This window comes from Nelusetta ayraudi, unplaced genomic scaffold, assembly GCF_046127955.1.
Source record: "Nelusetta ayraudi isolate G7.1 ecotype Tasmania unplaced genomic scaffold, CSIRO-AGI_Nayr_v1 ptg000168l, whole genome shotgun sequence".
NCBI classification, from domain to species: Eukaryota; Metazoa; Chordata; class Actinopteri; order Tetraodontiformes; family Monacanthidae; genus Nelusetta; species Nelusetta ayraudi.
In genome coordinates this window covers 1,575,635-1,592,872 of record NW_027466218.1, presented here as the reverse complement: position 1 = coordinate 1,592,872, position 17,238 = coordinate 1,575,635, and the positions used below count along the sequence as shown (strand labels likewise).

The 17,238-nt window shown below is 46.3% G+C and overlaps 1 protein-coding gene across 2 annotated transcripts; it reads left to right on the top strand.

The window, feature by feature from the left end:
• Nucleotides 1-43: 43 nt before the first annotated feature.
• dnai1.2 (dynein, axonemal, intermediate chain 1, paralog 2) lies at nucleotides 44-15,562 on the top strand. Of its 2 annotated transcripts, XM_076014308.1 has the most exons (20): nucleotides 56-570; nucleotides 670-729; nucleotides 831-929; nucleotides 1,120-1,200; nucleotides 1,545-1,671; nucleotides 1,969-2,027; nucleotides 2,128-2,280; nucleotides 2,588-2,647; nucleotides 2,756-2,884; nucleotides 3,011-3,095; nucleotides 3,239-3,356; nucleotides 3,551-3,594; nucleotides 3,700-3,947; nucleotides 4,097-4,186; nucleotides 5,048-5,129; nucleotides 5,287-5,366; nucleotides 5,857-6,005; nucleotides 7,189-7,288; nucleotides 10,656-10,841; nucleotides 14,694-15,562. In XM_076014308.1, exons 1-20 carry the CDS (start codon nucleotides 532-534, stop codon nucleotides 14,793-14,795), a joined length of 2,091 nt encoding a protein of 696 aa, XP_075870423.1. In that variant the 5' UTR covers nucleotides 56-531; the 3' UTR covers nucleotides 14,796-15,562. The 2 variants fall into 2 exon arrangements, with proteins under 2 accessions (XP_075870424.1, XP_075870423.1); XM_076014309.1 differs by lacking the exons at nucleotides 7,189-7,288; nucleotides 10,656-10,841; nucleotides 14,694-15,562 and adding an exon at nucleotides 6,093-6,446 and having other exon boundaries at nucleotides 44-570.
• The last annotated feature ends 1,676 nt before the right edge of the window (nucleotides 15,563-17,238 follow it).

The window sequence follows — 17,238 nt, the reverse complement described above, 5'->3', positions numbered from 1 at the left end:
GACTAGCTGAGTTCTATTAATTTTTTTTTAACACAAATAATTGTCGTTTGTTTTACCTTAATTTAATCCGCATGTTCTTTCAATGCCCTCGTGTTGGAGTAACGATAAAAGAGACTGCGTCATGTCAGTCCAGCTAGCATACATAGAAGGAGGTGACGTTAGCCGAAAGGCAGCGGTGGGGGGAACCATCTTGACTTCAGTATTATCTCTGTCTTATTTAAAGGTTGCCTCGGCAACCAATACACATAGGTGGGACTCTGTTTAGCTTCATTTAAAGTCTTTATTGCTTAAACTTGGTGTTCCTTCACCGTAATTTACATTTTTAGGATGCCTTTAATCTCGAATGTGTTACTTTAATCCTACTAATATTGAAGTCTCACTTCACACCTAGATTTGGGACAGTAACCTTGGCGGTATAGGTATGTTGAAGGAGGAAACTTTATTGAGAGTTAGTAGTTAATTATTTTAGACACGAGTTAACCTTGGACATTAAACACATTTTTCTTAAAGCAAGTCACCATTGTTTTCACAATGCCTGCACCAGCGAACCAATCTGCACCTGCCAAAAAGGTACGTTTTGACATTATTCAAGAAAACAGCGTCTTTGCTGGGTTTCTTCATTTACAAAAGTCAAATAACCCAGCTGTTGGTTTGTTTGCGTCCAATCAGGGTGCCACAGATAAAAAGCCAGCTGCTGGGAACGCGGCGAAACCCACAAGCAGGAAAAAAGTGTGTAGTGCACTCACAAAAAACGTTTTCCCCCTTTTTTGTAAATGATGTCATTATTTGTAAGTCTGTGATTATTTCTCCCCCACCCCCCCTTCCCTCAGGATGAAGAAGAAGGCGCAGATGCGGCCAACGCATTAGATGACGGGACTCAGGGGAAAGGGCCGTTCAAGCCTCCGGATCAGCAGGATCTCACAGAGGCTGTAAGAGGACGAGGCTCTTTATCAGGGCTGGCGAGGAAATTGGCTCAGAACTGTGCTGCTGCCTGTTCCCCCTGGCCTTTTTATTTATCCTAATTGTTTTGTTTTTGTTTGTTCCTGGCTGCAAAAATTATGCCTTTGGATCAATTTCCGTTGTTATGCCCTCTAACAAATGGTTAATTGTGTCTATCAGGAGCTGAAAGAAGAAATCACAAGAATGCTAAATGCAAACAACCCGCACGCCGCAGAAAACATTGTCCGCTACAACTTCAAGGTTGGACTTTTGCATTAATGCTGTGCTCTCTTGTTGGACACATGTACAAAGGTGTTTGTGTATGTTGCCTTAATCCATTTTCATTTTGTGCTGCTACTTTTAAAATCCCGCCAGATTCATGTGTCAATGATTAGAGATGTGTGTCCTATGGTTCAAAAAAAAAAAATCTTGGTGCAGTGATTTTGGATCTCACACTTCAAATTCCACATTTAGATTACATAACCCTAATAACCCTTAAAAAAAACACATATCTATCTATTCTGTCTATCCTCATCGCAATTAAACCAAATCACTGTTTCTCTCTGGTGTTAATTCTCATGCCGCTGCCTTTTGTCGTTTCCTAGGAACATACCTACAAGCCAATCAGTGTTGTGGAGCAGATGGTTGTTCACTTTGTGTTGGAGAACAGCCTCGAGTATCACGACTCCTCAGAGGACGAAAACTCCAACGCTGAGGAGGATCAGCCTGATGGTTTGTCACAGAAACACTCCCCACGTTTATTACAGTTAGAATTAAAATGTGCCCCATGAGCAGCTGCACCATTCTTCACTAAGTCGCCTTTGTGCTCACGTTGATGGGGGTTTTTCCTCTCTCTCACTCTCTCTCTCTCTTTCGCTCTGATGCAGTGCATGTTCCGTTCCATAAGGTGTCACTTTAGGCACATGGTATAAACGTTGTGTCCAAGCTGACTCATCTGCTCTTCAGAAAGTGGGGTGTTTGTCTGATCTGTCTAATCAAATAGTGCATTTTTTTTTAACCTGTGCCTAGCTGACGCAACGGGGGCTGACGACGACGACGACGCTGACGAGGAGGAAACAGAAGCTTCGGTAAACACGTCACAGGCCTGTTTTGAAGTGGGCAGGTGTCCCGCAGATCAACCTCTAAAAGTGAAGAGCGTGCACTGAGCTGAGACACTTCCCACACCAGGCGACAGCTGCAGAGGAAGGCGAGGCCAAGGAGGAGAAGGTGCAGGCCAAGAAGGAGAGCGCCGCTCCCAAAGGTGGCAAAAAGGAAGGGAAAGTCACAAACCAGTTCAACTTCTGCGAGAGGGCATCGCAGACCTTCAACAACGCCGTGAGGGTGAGAGGACGAGGCGCCACTGACCTGCACTCTCTCCTGCTTGCACACCTGCTTGTGAATCTTTCAAAACTCAAGAGCAGTTTTACTGACTCGCGCATGATGGTTCCTGGCCTCTATTGACCCGTTCACTGACTCATTCCTGCTGCCATTAACTGTTGTTGCTGCAGCATTTGCACATATCAAGTTACTGGCGATGGGAAACACATCTGCAGTAGTTTTTTGTTCTGACTGAGCTGTGAATTTGCTCACATTTTTAATTAAATAGTCACAGTCCAGGATTGAACTTTCTATTTTAATTCCTCCAAAGGAAAGAGAGTGCCAGACTGAGCCTCCTCCGCGCTGCAACTTCTCCTCCACCGCTAATCAGGTATCAAGCCCAATACTTTATTGTGAAGGGAGTTTACGGCCCGTTTGTGTTCACACGGCCGAGAGTCAGATACTGCACCTGCGCTAAACTTTGCCTGACTCACCACAGTGGAAGATCTACGACGCATACATAGAGGAGGTCCAGAAGCAGGAGAAGAACAAGGAGAAGCAAAAGGTGTCGCAGTCCAACAAAGACCGGGACAAAAGCGTCAAAAAGGTGCTGCTGATGGAGAGCCAGGTGCGTCAAGAGCTCTCCACCCTTTTCCTAAAGTTAATGCAGCCCTGCAATGATACATGCAGCTACGCTACAGTTGTTGTATTGTGCATTCATAACATCTTTCTTTTTCTTTTGTTCTTTATTCAGACCAATGACATCAACAAAGTGAACAGTGGAGCCAAAATCCTGGAACGGATGGTCAATCAGAATTTAAGCAATGACATCGCACACGGTGTGTTCAAGTAAACACTGAGTGACACAGCTGCCTCTAGTCCATGTTCAGTCGATGTACTTTGACAACTTCCTTTTTTATTTTAAATCTGCTTTATCCTATCATCATGATCTTTCCATCCATGTCATGCATTTATTTTTTAGATTTTAAGTATTTTGAGGATGCCTCTGATGAGTTCAGGGACCCCCAGGGCACCCTCCTCCCCCTGTGGAAGTTCCACTATCACAGAGCCAGAAGGCTGTCCGTTACTGCCCTCTGCTGGTGCGTCAAGTCCATTTACTTCTAATAATGATAATGGTTATTACTACCTTTAGGCAAAATAAGTAGTAGTAACTGTCTTATTATCAAGTGGCAAAACTCCTATTTATTGGTTTCTTTTATGTATAGGAATTCTGTTTACCACACATTTTCATTGAATTCATCGGCTGATTGATTGATGAGCCTCTCCTCAACAGGAATAAGAAATATCAGGATCTATATGCTACAGGAATGGGCTCTTGTGAGTATAGATATTTATCTGGATGAATTTGCTCCCTACCTGGCACTACTGTGATTTGGTCTGGGTCTTACTTTAACTTTCAAATCATCATTTTCCCCCGTCCAGATGACTTTAACAAACAGGGCCAAGGCATGCTGGTCTTTTACTCGCTGAAGAACCCCTCGTTCCCGGAGTACATCTACCGCACGGCCTCTGGCGTCCTGTGCCTGGACATCAACGAGCAGTTCTCCTACCTGGTGGCCGTGGGCTTCTACGACGGCTGCGTGGCCGTCTACAACCTGAAGAAGGAGGGAACCGAGCCGGTGTACAAGAGTTCAGTCCGGACCGGCAAACACACGGGACCCGTCTGGCAGGTGGGTGGGTGGGTGGGTGAGAGTGGGAAGAGCAGGAGGCCTGAACCTGCTCTCTGACCAGACACATCTCCTGAGATGCAGGATCGAAGGCTAATAATAGTAGGAAAAAATTAAAAGTTCACATAAGTGTGTGTTTTTGTGTGTGTCAGGTGCGCTGGCAGAAGCTCGACATGGACAATAACCTCAATTTCTGTTCGATTTCATCCGACGGCAGAGTTGTGTCCTGGACGCTGGTCAAGGTCAGCCAAGAAAACACTTTTGAAAACAATTGTTCATTATTATTCAGTTGTTTTTAGGAACTTTGAGTCTGAAATGAACTTGAGAGGATACTTTGGTGTACGTACTCGTTTTGAACTTGTTTAGTTAACCATGTCTCGCAGTATGATTAGCATGGCATCTGGTATCACTGAGTAGTTGTTGATTCGCCTTCGTAAAGATGTACACAGAAATGTGTAATTTTTCATTGCAAAGACAAAAATTCCAAACCTTTTCTGTCAGATAGATAGAGGGATAGATGGCTGGATGGATAGATGGATAGATGGATAGATGGATGGATGGATAGATAGATAGATAGATAGATGGATGGATGGATAGATGGATGGATAGATAGATAGATAGATAGATGGATGGATGGATGGATGGATGGATGGATGGATGGATGGATGCATGGATGGATAGATAGATAGATGGATGGATGGATGGATGGATGGATGGATGGATGGATAGATAGATAGATGGATAGATAGATGGATATATAGATGGATATATAGATGGATATAGAGATGGATAGATGGATAGATGGATATATAGATGGATCGATGGATCGATGGATAGATAGATAGATAGATAGATAGATAGATAGATAGATAGATGGATATATAGATGGATATATAGATGGATCGATGGATCGATGGATAGATAGATAGATAGATAGATAGATGGATATATAGATGGATATATAGATGGATCGATGGATGGATGGATAGATAGATAGATAGATAGATAGATAGATAGATAGATGGATATATAGATGGATAGATGGATAGATAGATCGATGGATCGATGGATAGATAGATGACATCACTTCTCCCTGCTTGCAGAACGAGCTGGTGTTTACTGACATCCTCCGGATGAAGCTGAACGGCACCTTGTCCGACTCGCCGGATGACGGAGAGGAACCGAGTATCAGCAGTCGTTCCACCAAGCTGCATATCACACTGTGGATGGTTTTTATTTGAATGCTGATGTTTAACGACATGCACTTGCATTATTACAATATTGTTGCAGTACCAGGGAGATGTTTTGAACAGTGTGTGCGTGTGTCTCATCTTTTCCGCAGCCTGCGGAACAGCGTTCGACTTCCACAAACAGATTGATTATCTCTTCCTGGTCGGCACAGAGGACGGCAAGATACACAAGGTGCGCAGTGTTGTGGCAACAATAGAGGGGGGGGACGAAGAGTCTCCACAGAGCCGCAGGTCAAACTGTTTGTGCCTGTCAGGGCTCCCAATGTTTATTTCAGCAGTTTTTTAAAATTAAAACTGCCACTTTTAATAACTGGTTTAACACATCTGCTGCTGAAACATCAGAGTTTACATTTGTTTTCAAATACAAACTTTACTGCAACACTTCCGACAGCGTGTACATGTGTACACTTGAGCAGCTATATTAGGAGCTATATTATATAAATTTGTTTTCTTTTCAACTTTCTTGAAATTAAGTAATGAATATATATAGAAAACAATTTACCTGGTTGATTTGCAGTTACTTTTACATTAAAAAAACAAAACAATGAAATGCACCTACGCGCCTCTCTGGGGTCATAAATGTTTTTTGCTAAGACGTGAAGCGCAGGTCTTTGCATCGTCTTCTTTTCGCTCCAATCTTGACTTGGCCTTTTGGTTGTCAGTGCTCCAAAACGTACTCCAGCCAGTTCCTGGAGACGTACAACGCCCACACCATGGCGGTGGACGCCGTCAAGTGGAACCCCTTCCACCCGCAGGTCTTCATCTCCTGCAGCTCGGACTGCACCATCAAAATCTGGGACCACACCATCAAGTAAGTAACCGGTGGTGGTCAAAACAACTACCAGTGAAGACGCTCTTGAAAATCCAGTGCTTGTTCACTACCATGTAACCAACACAGTGACGTAAAAACAAGGTGGCTTTTGGAGCATTAAATCAAATGAAAACCTCAGTGAGGACATCAGAGGGATGTTGCACGGCAGATCCTCTGGAGATAAAGCCAGAGAGGCCAGACTGAGGTGGTCCGGGGGAGGGACAGAACAGTGAGGTTAGAGAAGCAGGATGCTGAGGACAAAGAGGAGATTTATGGATGTGGTGAAAGAGGGCAGGAAGTTTGTTGGTGTGGGAGAAGCGGATGCAGAGGATTAGAGGCTTGGATGGAGGCAGATGATTGGATGTGGCCTCCACTAGCGGGAACAGCCCAAAGAAAAACTGGAGAGGACAATAATTTATTCCGGTGGTGTGTCAACATCCATCCATACATGAAGGTATGGATGGATGTTGACATATAATAACGCAGGTTACTTTCAAGTATCTCAAGCCGCACTTTAAGTTGTTCTTTCTGACCTTCTGCTGCTCAGCCTGCATCATTTCATTTCCCCTGCTGACTTGACTAATCCTTTTCGCCTACCACTTCCTGTCAGTGCCGGCAGCTTGACTAAATAATGATAGTAATTACCCATCTATTATGAGAGATAGGATTTTTTTTTCTCTCCCCCAGAATGATATATAACATCCCATAGACACAGGACAAATTGTTTTCAAGTTCTGAGCGGATTGAACAACCGGAATTTCTGCTGGACAAGAGAAAATAATCCGGTTATGATGAGTGAAGGCAGCAGCTTGTGATAAATGCATCCAATTCCAGTGAAAAGGTCAAGAAAGGGCTGTTTTTATTGTATTTTGTCTTATGTGATGGATGTGTCTGTGTCGGTTCCCAGTCTTCCGGGTTGTTTCAGTCTTTAGTGCTGAGTCATCCCCACTATCCCACTGGACATTTAACGTTTCACCATCTGTTATGCAAATGCTTTCAGGAGTCCCAGGTATTTCACCTGAGTGGGGAGCACCGTGGAACAAAACCCCATCGTGGCGCGATTCAATTTAAACCCTGAAGTTTCCTTTTGCAGAGCAACATGAAACAGTTTTAAAGTTTCGTGCAAGCACAATGTCGGATTAAACACCTCCTGTCTGATTGTTGTTGTGTGCTCGTCTTCCAGCACGCCGATCTTCACCTTCGACCTGGACGCGGCCGTGGCCAACGTGTGCTGGGCTCCGTACTCCTCCACTGTGTTGGCAGCCGTCACGACAGACAGAGCAGTGAGCGGCCGCTACTTTCTATTGGAATAATTCAAATGTGCTGCATCACTATGGAATGAATAATTCAAGCCTCCGGCGCACCGCGCAGAATAGTTATGGCTGACAGAGCGGCGCAACTGATGGTGCGATCACACGGTCCTGTAAGTGCTTCTCTCTGTGGTGTGGCTTCACTCTGATGGTTGGCAGCAGGGTTGCTGCTCCAATAAGATTGGTGCAGGTTAAATTTAATACAGAGGGCCACCGACTATGTTTTGCAACAATGATTGATAACAGCAACAGAGGAATCTGTAACCTTCCTAAAGTTGGATTCCCAGCCAACCTGCAAAGACAATGAAAGCCACCTAAAAGATTTGAAGATGTTTTTCTTTTTTTTTTAAAGGTCCAGTGTGTAATCGATTCAAGATTCAGGATTCCTTGATTGTCATTCAGACTAAAATACCAGACAACATTTTTACACACTGTGCCTTGAAATGTATTATTTTCATTTCATTTTTCAATTCAACGTCGATCTATAAAGACAGAATCTCATCCAGCACCTTGTCACTCAGACTCGTCAGGCCAAACCTGCTGCCTCTACTGCGGTGCTTCATACACAAGCCCCTCTGGCAATCTCATTTTGTCCAAACACAGCACTCATTCTTCCTGTTACATCGGCCGTTATTGACTCCAGCCAAAAGTAATTTTCAAGGACGTGGTGTTTCTGACGTCCTCGTCTTTCCCTCGCACGGCTGGAGGCTCCGTCTGTTTGCCTTTGCTCCACTTGGAGCGATGCTATAAAAACTCCAGTCTCTCGTCTGACACACTTTTTGTTTGTTTTTTCCTCGCTGTGAGAAAATGAGAGCTGCGCAGGTTGAAACAGGCCGACTGTGACGATGTCTGAATGTGTTTCTCTTCCCTCCAGCGCCGTCGAGTCAGATGCAAGACGAAATAAAACACAAATTATACATATCATCCTGCCACCAGAAATATTGCAGAGGTCAGACCTCACGACAAATTCCATAACCGTCAATCAAATGTCATTTTGATGGTGAATTGAAAATAGATTCTGTGAAGAATGGTGTTGATGTTCAAGGATTGTAACCGAGCAGATTGTTTAACTTTATTTGAATTAAATTAGAAAAAAACCTGCCAAAATTATTTTTGTTGAATGTCAAACTATTCGTTTATAGGTCCCTTATCATATACCCATGTGTGACATCACGAATGGTAAATATGCCTCAAATGTGAAAAAAAAACAATGACTTTCCTAATACATAGGGAGTTCAGTGACAAGCCTGAGAGACAAATGTCACTGTATGAAAACACAAAGTATTCAGTGGTGACCTTTAAACTGCGTCGAAATATAAATATACATATATACATGTATATATATATATATATTAGATATTATTCTAAAGTACAATCCAATCAGCTGATACAAGCACATCCTCGAGGGACAAAAATAAAAAGCTGAAAGCAAACAATCAAGGCCAGTTTCAAAAGGTCCAAATCAAAGAGCTCGAGAGGGAACTTTGCCCATTATCACAGCCTGATGCGATGGAGGCAAATCACATGTTTTGTGTGTGTGTGTGTGTGTGTGTGTGTGTGTGTGTGTGTTTCTTTACGTCGACTTGTTGACTGTACAAGTGTGTCATCACAGGACAATTCTTGATATTTGTTGGCTGGATGTCAGCGCTGACCAGCGCTCTGGTGCCCAGTCTGTCAGTGGATGAAGCCGAGGTGTGAGAGCGTCGAGGTGTCGCGCCTCCCTCCCTCCTGCCTCCTTCCTCCTCCCTCCTCTCGCTCCGGTCCGTCCGTCCTTGACTCTCTGTTTGAGGTGACCGAGGAGGCAGCGTGTCGGGAAGAAATAACGTGCACGAGCCCAGCCGCAGCTTCCTGTGATTGGCCTTTAAATCCTACTTATCTGTATTCACTCTGTGCTGATGTTGAGGTACTCAAGATTGGTCTCGTCTCGTCTCGGACTCGGAGGCATTTTTACTCGGCCTTGTCTTGGTATTTTTTATTTTATGAAGCAAAGTTGTTTTTTTGAATAGTTGGCAAAGCAGCAAAATGTTAAAGAAAAGTAATAAAAGACACCTTGCTGAATATAGATGTTGCTGTTCGATTTGGAAGCTAAACTATTTTTCTTTGATATATAAAGTCTTGGTGTTGTCGTGGTCTCGAAGCCCAACTGTCTTGTCTCTGTCTCGACTCTCTAGTCTTGATAATGTCTTGGTCTCGGTTGGTGCGGTCTTGAACACTCGTCTGTGCACCAAAAAGCAGTGCTTGAGGCCATGACCGCAGAGTTGTTTATTTCTGTGCTGCATTGAGATGATGCAACTGAGAAAAAAGGTGTCGATTTGTCATTTCAATTCTTGATGGATTCCGGTGTGAATACAGTCGTGACTAATCAGTGAAATTTATTTAAAGGCCAACACCCTGCAGTAGTGTCTGAGGTGCAGGAAGTCCCAACCATCGCAGGACATAGTGACAAGAGCAGGTGACCACTGTGTCTCACTCTTAGTGTGCTCACATGGATCGCCGCTTTCGTCATGGTTCTGAGTGGCTGAAAGCAAAGCGTCCGTCATCTGCTCCATTCTGGATGTCGCCGCGTGTGATTTTGACTCTTTCGTGATGCTGCCAGACGCGCACACACGCGGGAGTGCACGCTCACCACGTCAGCGGGTGCAGCGCTTCCCCACAACAGATGGTCAGCGTCGCATCCCCGCAGCTACTGGCTGCCTCACATCAAGGACGCCACAGACGTGTAAGATATAGGAGGGAGCCGCGGCCCTAATTCCTCGGCCTCTCACTTCACCTCGAGGTGTTTATGTGTCATCGGAGGTCATCAGGGGCACTTTCTCCACTCAGGGCACGAGGATCGTAAAGCTGTCTGCAGCTCACTGGTGAAAGTGATGCATGGACAGTGCACTGATATGAACAGATTTATTTTGCTTCTTCCAGCAGCAGTCTTCTGCTTGTTCTGTTTTTTCAGAGCGTGTGTGCTGAGGCACACTGTTCTCTAAGTCAACCCCTTTGTGATGTCACAAAGGGCACAAATACGTGGTTTGTGGCAGCACCTGATACAGGACGTTGGTTCCAGACGGCTGTTGGGCAGCTGCACGGTTCAACCAATCAATGGTTTTAGCAGGAGGCTGACAAAGGAAGGTTTGTGCAGGGGGCTGTTAGCGGCGGGCCAGATGTGCTGTTTCCTTGAGATCCGTAACCTTCATCAACTAGAGTCTCAATGAATATAAAATGGGAGGCATTTTCCAAATGTTCTCAGGGGGAAATGACGTGACAAACGAAAGCCACCGTTGAAACTCACCGCCCCCCCCCCCCCCCCCCCCCCCGCCCCCCTCCCCATCTTCCTCTTCCCGGCCTGCAGGTGCACGTGTTCGACCTCAGCATCAACAAGTACGAGGCCATCTGCAAGCAGGTGGTGGTGGCCAGGAAGAAGACCATGCTGACGCACGTCCAGTTCAACCCCGTCTACCCCATCATCATCGTGGCCGACGACCAGGGCGGCGTCACCAGCCTCAAACTGTCGCCCAACCTCCGCAAGAAACCCAAGGTACGCCAGAAAGAGGCGGAGATGCACTTTAATTTACTCCCAAACAAAACACAATGTTTGGCAGGAGTCTGGAGGTGGCGAGAAGATGGATGTCCTCCTCCTCTGGCGCTGCCACTTTGCAATTAAATTCCGATATGGCCACTAAACAAATTAGAAAGCAGATCTTTGCCGTGTCATTGTGGAGCCGAACAGCCTGATGTGTCAGCGCAGACGTCATTTATTTCCCCGATCCGGTTAGCGGTCCGGACACTCATCCTCGGCTCCAGTGTTTGTGGCCAACAATCGTTCCCCACTGGTGGAAACAGACGAGATTAGTCATCCTCCGCTGCGATCTGACCCCATGCAGCAACTGAAAGGAGGCCCCGCCCACTCCCCCATTATTGCCAGCTCATTATAAGCGTGGTTTGCTTTCTCCCTCTCTCACTCTCTCTTTCGGTCGCTCTCTCCATCACTCACACGCTCTCTTTCCCCCCTCCTTTGCTCATTTAAACCAGTTAGGAATTTCGACACTGAGGAGTTGACTGGCGTTCGTAATTGAATAAGTCAGCCGGTAAAAATAACCTCCAACTCGGGGCAAAGTGCAAGACGGAGGGAAGGAGGGAATTTCACCGGCAGCTGCCCTGATGGCTTTAAAACAATGTTAGAACAGATTTTAATCTTAAACCAGGGTTTTAAAATGCATGCATACCCGTTGGTCAGACTTAAAGGTCCCACGTGTAAGATTTTACCTCATCTAGCGGTCAGAAAGCGTATTGCAAAAAACATACCTCTCATGTATACTATACATATGCATTGCACGGCATTTTGCCCATGCTGTCACAATAGTAAAATGATTGGGATTGGAGTCAGAATGGAGCCACCCTGCAGGCGACAGGTGACACTCTGCAAAAATGTATCTCCGTCTGAAAATCAAGTCAACCCTGATGTTCAGTCTCACACCTTTCATGTATCTGCCAAAACACCAAGACAGTCTTGGCATGTCATTGTCATGTTAAATGCTGATTATTACCACTTGAAAATACAGTCAAAAATATCTCCAGAAAAAAAACAACAGAGATGTGTATTTTTCATTCCCTTTGGCCTTAACAGATCTGTTTCAATGTGGCACACATTGTGGGACATTTAAACAAGCAGATAGAGACGAGACAAGAGCAACAGGGTTCTGCAGTGCAAAGCTGCATGTGGCTTTTCTAGAAATAAAATCCATTCAAATAAACCTGGCAGTCGTGCAGCCAGGCATGTTTTTCTGATTTTTCTAGCTTGAAACTTGGATGCGATATCCTCTATTCAATTTCATAACAATCAAGCCCTGTGTGCTGAAAGGGATCCGATTACACGCTGGGCCTTTAACTCGTGCAAAGTCGATTTTCAGACCACCACACCCAGATCCTGCGGTTTCCAGTTTCTTCCACGTGTTTACGTCTCAATCAGAGTCGATCCAGGGAGAGTGTTCTCGGCACTCTTCTGCCAGGATTAAAAACCAACATGCGATAAAAATGTGATACACGGTGTGATAAAGCAAAAAAAAAAAAAGTGAATTAGTGCAGCTTGCACAAATTGCTACGACTAGCTTCACGCATTGAAGCTAACCTGTTCAGCTGTCGCTCGGTGTGTGAAAAGGTTCCAGCGCTGACAAGCTGTCGTACTTGATATAGAACACATGGTGGTCAATAAATAGATTCTCCATTTATTCCTCTTATGTTTATATACGGTGACAAGGACGACGGTCCAATTACAGTGGCCCAGCCTGACTGAAGTCTGCGTAGTAAGAAATAAACAATGAGGCCAAAAGAAAATAATAAGACAGCTATTGTTGTCGTGAAACTTTGTTATTCAGAGCAAGTCGCGTTCTGCCTGAGCTGATGAGTCACTCACAGCTCCACAGCCGCCGTCGCCGCCGCCACTCGTGACAGTGGTTAATGAGCTGCCGAGTAATCACAGCAGTCGCACTAAACACAGCAGGAAACCCTAATGACACACTCAGACACAACACTTTAATCAGGGCCCATTCGGAGTCGGCTCGGCCTCCCCGCGTTCCCCCCGCTCACGTGTCGATGCGCCTGAGCAACAGAAATGTGGCTTCACAACAGTTGCAGTGAACATCATTTATTCTTATAGCTCCTTTTGTTATATTATGATTTGCAAACTTGGTCGTTCCTCCGCCGCATGCACGAGCACAGCTCACGGAGAAGCAGCTCATTAGCAAGCGTTGCCCTGACGTGAAACAATTTGGAAATAATTGCACATCTCAGCACCGCTGACTGCACTCTGGGAATTTTTTTTTTTTTTTTTTTTTTTTTTCGGGAAAACCGCCGCGCAGACCGCCGCAAAGCAAACAGTGATAACGACGTCGCCTGAAATGGCCACGGCAGTCTCCGGCAGAAGCAGCTCGACGGCCACTCCAGCTCATTAATTTACCGCTAACAGAGTCGAATGTCAAAACACGCCGGGGTTGCGGTCGCCTTATCAGAACAGTGGCCTGACCCTCCAATTATATTCATGCGACGGGCCCAGGTGGCTCTGTTTTACTCCTCAGCCGGGCTTGAGAAGCCAGCGGGAGGGGTTTGTTTCCCAGTGCGTCAGCCGGCCGTTCTCGCCACCTTTTCATCAAGATGCTCAGAGTGGCCTTGGATTGGAAGCTTATTTATATCAGAGGGGAGCAGCTGTTTGTCTGGATTGACCTCTCTCACCTCCAAACAGAGACACCAAAATATAGGCTTGAGAGTGTCAGATAGTGCTGTCGTCAAGACCGCACCAACTAGAGAGACATTAACTAGAGAGTATCCACATCGAGACAACACCAAGACTTTATATGTCAAAGAAAAATAACAAAACAAAAAGAAATGACCAGTATCCTTTTCAAATTCAAGTTTGCTCCTAAATCGAACAGCAACGTCTCTTTTCAGCAAGGTGTCTTTTAATGACTTTCTTTAGCATTTTGCTGCTTTGCCAACTATTTTGAACCATTTGAAAAAAAAACAACGTCGCTTCATAAAATTAAAAGATACATTTACTTGGAATAAGGGGCTGTGTCACTCTGGGTGTCACGTAACATTGTAGCAGCGGGATTGTTCTCCATTATTGTCTGTCATTGTAGTGTTGGCTGAGTCTCGACTGGTCTTGATCAAAAATGAAAAAGTGGTCTCCAGGCCAAGACCAATCTGGGCTAGTCCAACACCAGTGTCAGGGGCTCAACCAGGAGCTGCTCTGTTTGTCTGGGCTGCAGTGATTCTGCTGGTTGCAGCATCCACTAAAAATACTGCATCGACCTTGACTTATTGTACTTGTGAAACGTGTGGTCAAAGACGCCGAAAGGAAATACTGCTGTGTGTTTCAGTCGCTCGTTTCATCATTATGGGGAGAAATTCATTTGGGGGAAAAAAAAGTGCAGTTTGTTTTAAGTTGTATAGTAGTATTTTTCCCCCCGCTGTCTCATTATCATTATCTCCATGCGAACACGTTGCACTTGAGTGCAATCAGCCGCTATTGATGCAGCATCGGTGCTTATCCAGCTCCAACAGTTCCAACATAAAAGGGAGCCGAGCGCTATCTGTGGCGCGCAGGCCCACTTCCATTTGGACCGAGTCAGAAGACTGGAAACCAAAAAACGCTCCGTGCGGCTCCAACCCGACAGCGACAGCACGCAGCCACGCGGGGCAGCGGTGGCTGGGAGTCCGGCTGAGAAGCACAACCGCGCAGCACCCTGTAATAAACCACTGTGACGCCCACTCAATAAATAATAACGTCGCCGCTCTCCCAGAATGGTCCTGATTGGAGCTTCGACTGCCTCCTTGTTTTCTCTACCAGAGTGTTAATTGCTATTGACGCCATTGATCGTGTCTGTGTGTGCAGGTCAAGAAGGGCCAGGACCTGCCAAAGGGTCCAGAGGTGGAAATAGCCAAGATGGACATCCTCCTGAAGCTGCTGAGGGAACCGGAGCAGAACACCGCCTGACCTCCGTCGCCTCCACGTGTGTGAGTGTGAAGGTGTTCAAACAGGAAGCGACAAGGAAAGAAACAGGACCACAGTTATATTTTTTCTTTATCTTTTGTTTTTTAATTGTTCCCTCGTGAACTCTCTTCTGCTGCTGACACACCTTTTTCTTTTTTCTTTTTAACATTCCATTAATATTGCATTTGCTTACACTGAAGGACTGGCTACACATTAAACAGGCGACATTAAACTTCCACCGCTGACCTCTTCTTCTCCCCCTGTGGGTTGTGTTTATACTGTAGAAGTTAATTAAGCTGAGAAGTTCAGGGGGAGAGATGGGGTGGGGGGGACTGGAGTGGAGGGGAAGGGGGGTTACTACAAGTGCACAGGCAGATAAATTAGAGGAATATATGGAGCATTTCTGGACTGGGTCCAGACGGCCGGTCTTGGCCAGAGCTCGCTGTCCCGGGCGCTGGTCCAGAGAAGAACTGCCAGCCCTTCAACCTCCCAACATCTCAGCATCAGAGGAGGAGGAGGAGGAGGAGGAGGAGGAGGAGGAGCTTCACTCTGAGACACGGACGTCTCTCCTCGTCCTTGTGTCTTGACACCGCCGCCCTCCGGTGACGTCGTCCCGCTGATGACGTCCTCGCTCGGGCCGCTTGGCCAGCGAGCGTCACGTGGTCCCGCCCTCGCAGCACGCAAGCCTTCCTGTCTCCTCTGCCAACGTGACTCACGACTTAACACCCGCAAGTTCAGCTCGAAACCAAAAATGAAATAAAAAAGAAAAAGCAATGGTTTCTATGGTTTTGTTTTTACGAGGTTTGTCCCACTGCTTGTCACTTTTGTTGGGTGCTGCTGTTTATTGCACTTGGATTTCAACAGGGTGAGAGATTCTTCACAAACCACTGGTTAAAAAAAAAAAAAAATGATATGTATGTAAATCCATGTCTTATTATAGCTTTATACACGATGTGGTGCGCAGGGATTCCTCTGAGATAAAACTGCTTTCTGTCTTTTTTTGTTTTTCGATGAATTACTCAATTTAAATGTCAATGACAAACATATTGGTTTGTAGTAATTGTGTTTTGATTTGTTTTGTTTTGTTTTGTTGTGTAAAATGTTTCAGGAGTGGATTTTTCACTGGTGAAAGGTCGAGCTGCCAACCTTTCTATTGTTTCTCATACTCGCTCTCATTTTATTCCAATCGGCTCTTTGAGCGGTTGGTCATTTTTCTTGCTGCATAAATTTATTTTATTTTCAAAAACGCTTTGCCAGTTCGTATTTAGACTTTGCTCCACTTGACCAAAAGCGTGTGCTCAAATCACAGCAGACGAGGGGGACTCGGCCCTTTGTGACATCACAAAGGACAGTCTGACGTCTCTCACGGAGGGGGTTGTGAGTGAGAAACACCGACCTGGAAATACCGAGCAAAGCATCTGTTTTCTCATGAAGCTGTTTCTGCGTGAAGCTTAAACTGAGCATTCCTGCGGGAGGCTGCAAACAAAAGGCTAAGTGTGCTGTTTCCAGGGAGGTTTTCCAGCTTCTTGGCGTGAGAGTCCGGTATTGTGTGTTGCGATGAGCTGTTAGGTGGAGGGGCGTGTCCTCTGCGACGCTGCCGACCTGCGGGCCTCTGAGTCTCTCCTCCTCTTCCACAGCGCCGCCGTCCGGCCACTCGGCCTACAGCGAGTGGGCCGCCGTCGACGGGCCGGCGTGGCAGATGTCAGGAGTGCGGGGCGGCGCTGGAGAGGACGCAAATCTCGGCTAAGCCTCTTCCAGTGCTTACGTAACGCCCTCAGCGCGCCGCCGCCGCCACCGCCGCTGCTGCTGCCGCTCCTCGCCAGAGCGCGGGTACACGCGACACACGCTCCAGTCCCTGTTCACCGCGCAGGACTGATGAGTTTTTTTCCTTTTCCAGAGCATGAAATAAGAGGATATATTTAGAAACCTCAAACAAGAGGCCGGCCGCTCTGTGCACTGAACACTCAGCCAGTCAGTCAGTCGGTGTAATATGAATCTCCATCCATGTGCTCCTTTCATTTCATGCTCTGTCTGTGTGTGTGTGTGTGTGTGTGTGTGTGTGTGTGTGTGTGTGTGTGTGTGTGTGTGTGCGCATCTCTCCGTGCAAGCCGAGGATGAGATCTGGCAACCAAAAAAAAACACTCAAAAGCTTAAAATCACTCCAGCGCAATTCATCATCTCGGAATCGTAAAATCTCCTCGTCCTCGGATCAGCGACTGGCTTTAAAGGAGAGGCGTGTATTATTGCTGCTGCTGCTGCTGCTGCTGCTGCTGCCCCCTCTGGGTCTGTCTGAGGCCACACCCCCTCCTCCGCCTCTCATCCGCTCGCCCTTTGGCCCCCCACCGTCGCCCCACCCCCAGCAGTCAGTCAGGAGGTCAGCAGGTATTTGTGCTCGGCCCTGGGCTGCTGGGCCCCTCCGTGGTTCTGGGCCAGCACGGGCAGCCTG

Excerpts from the sequence above, each read along its gene's own strand:
- dnai1.2 (XM_076014308.1), top strand. The coding sequence starts at position 532 with ATGCCTGCACCAGCGAACCAATCTGCACCTGCCAAAAAG. Across the intron at positions 1,201-1,544 it reads TTGTCCGCTACAACTTCAAG|GAACATACCTACAAGCCAAT; the intron begins GTTGGACTTTTG and ends GTCGTTTCCTAG. Across the intron at positions 3,948-4,096 it reads ACACGGGACCCGTCTGGCAG|GTGCGCTGGCAGAAGCTCGA; the intron begins GTGGGTGGGTGG and ends TGTGTGTGTCAG.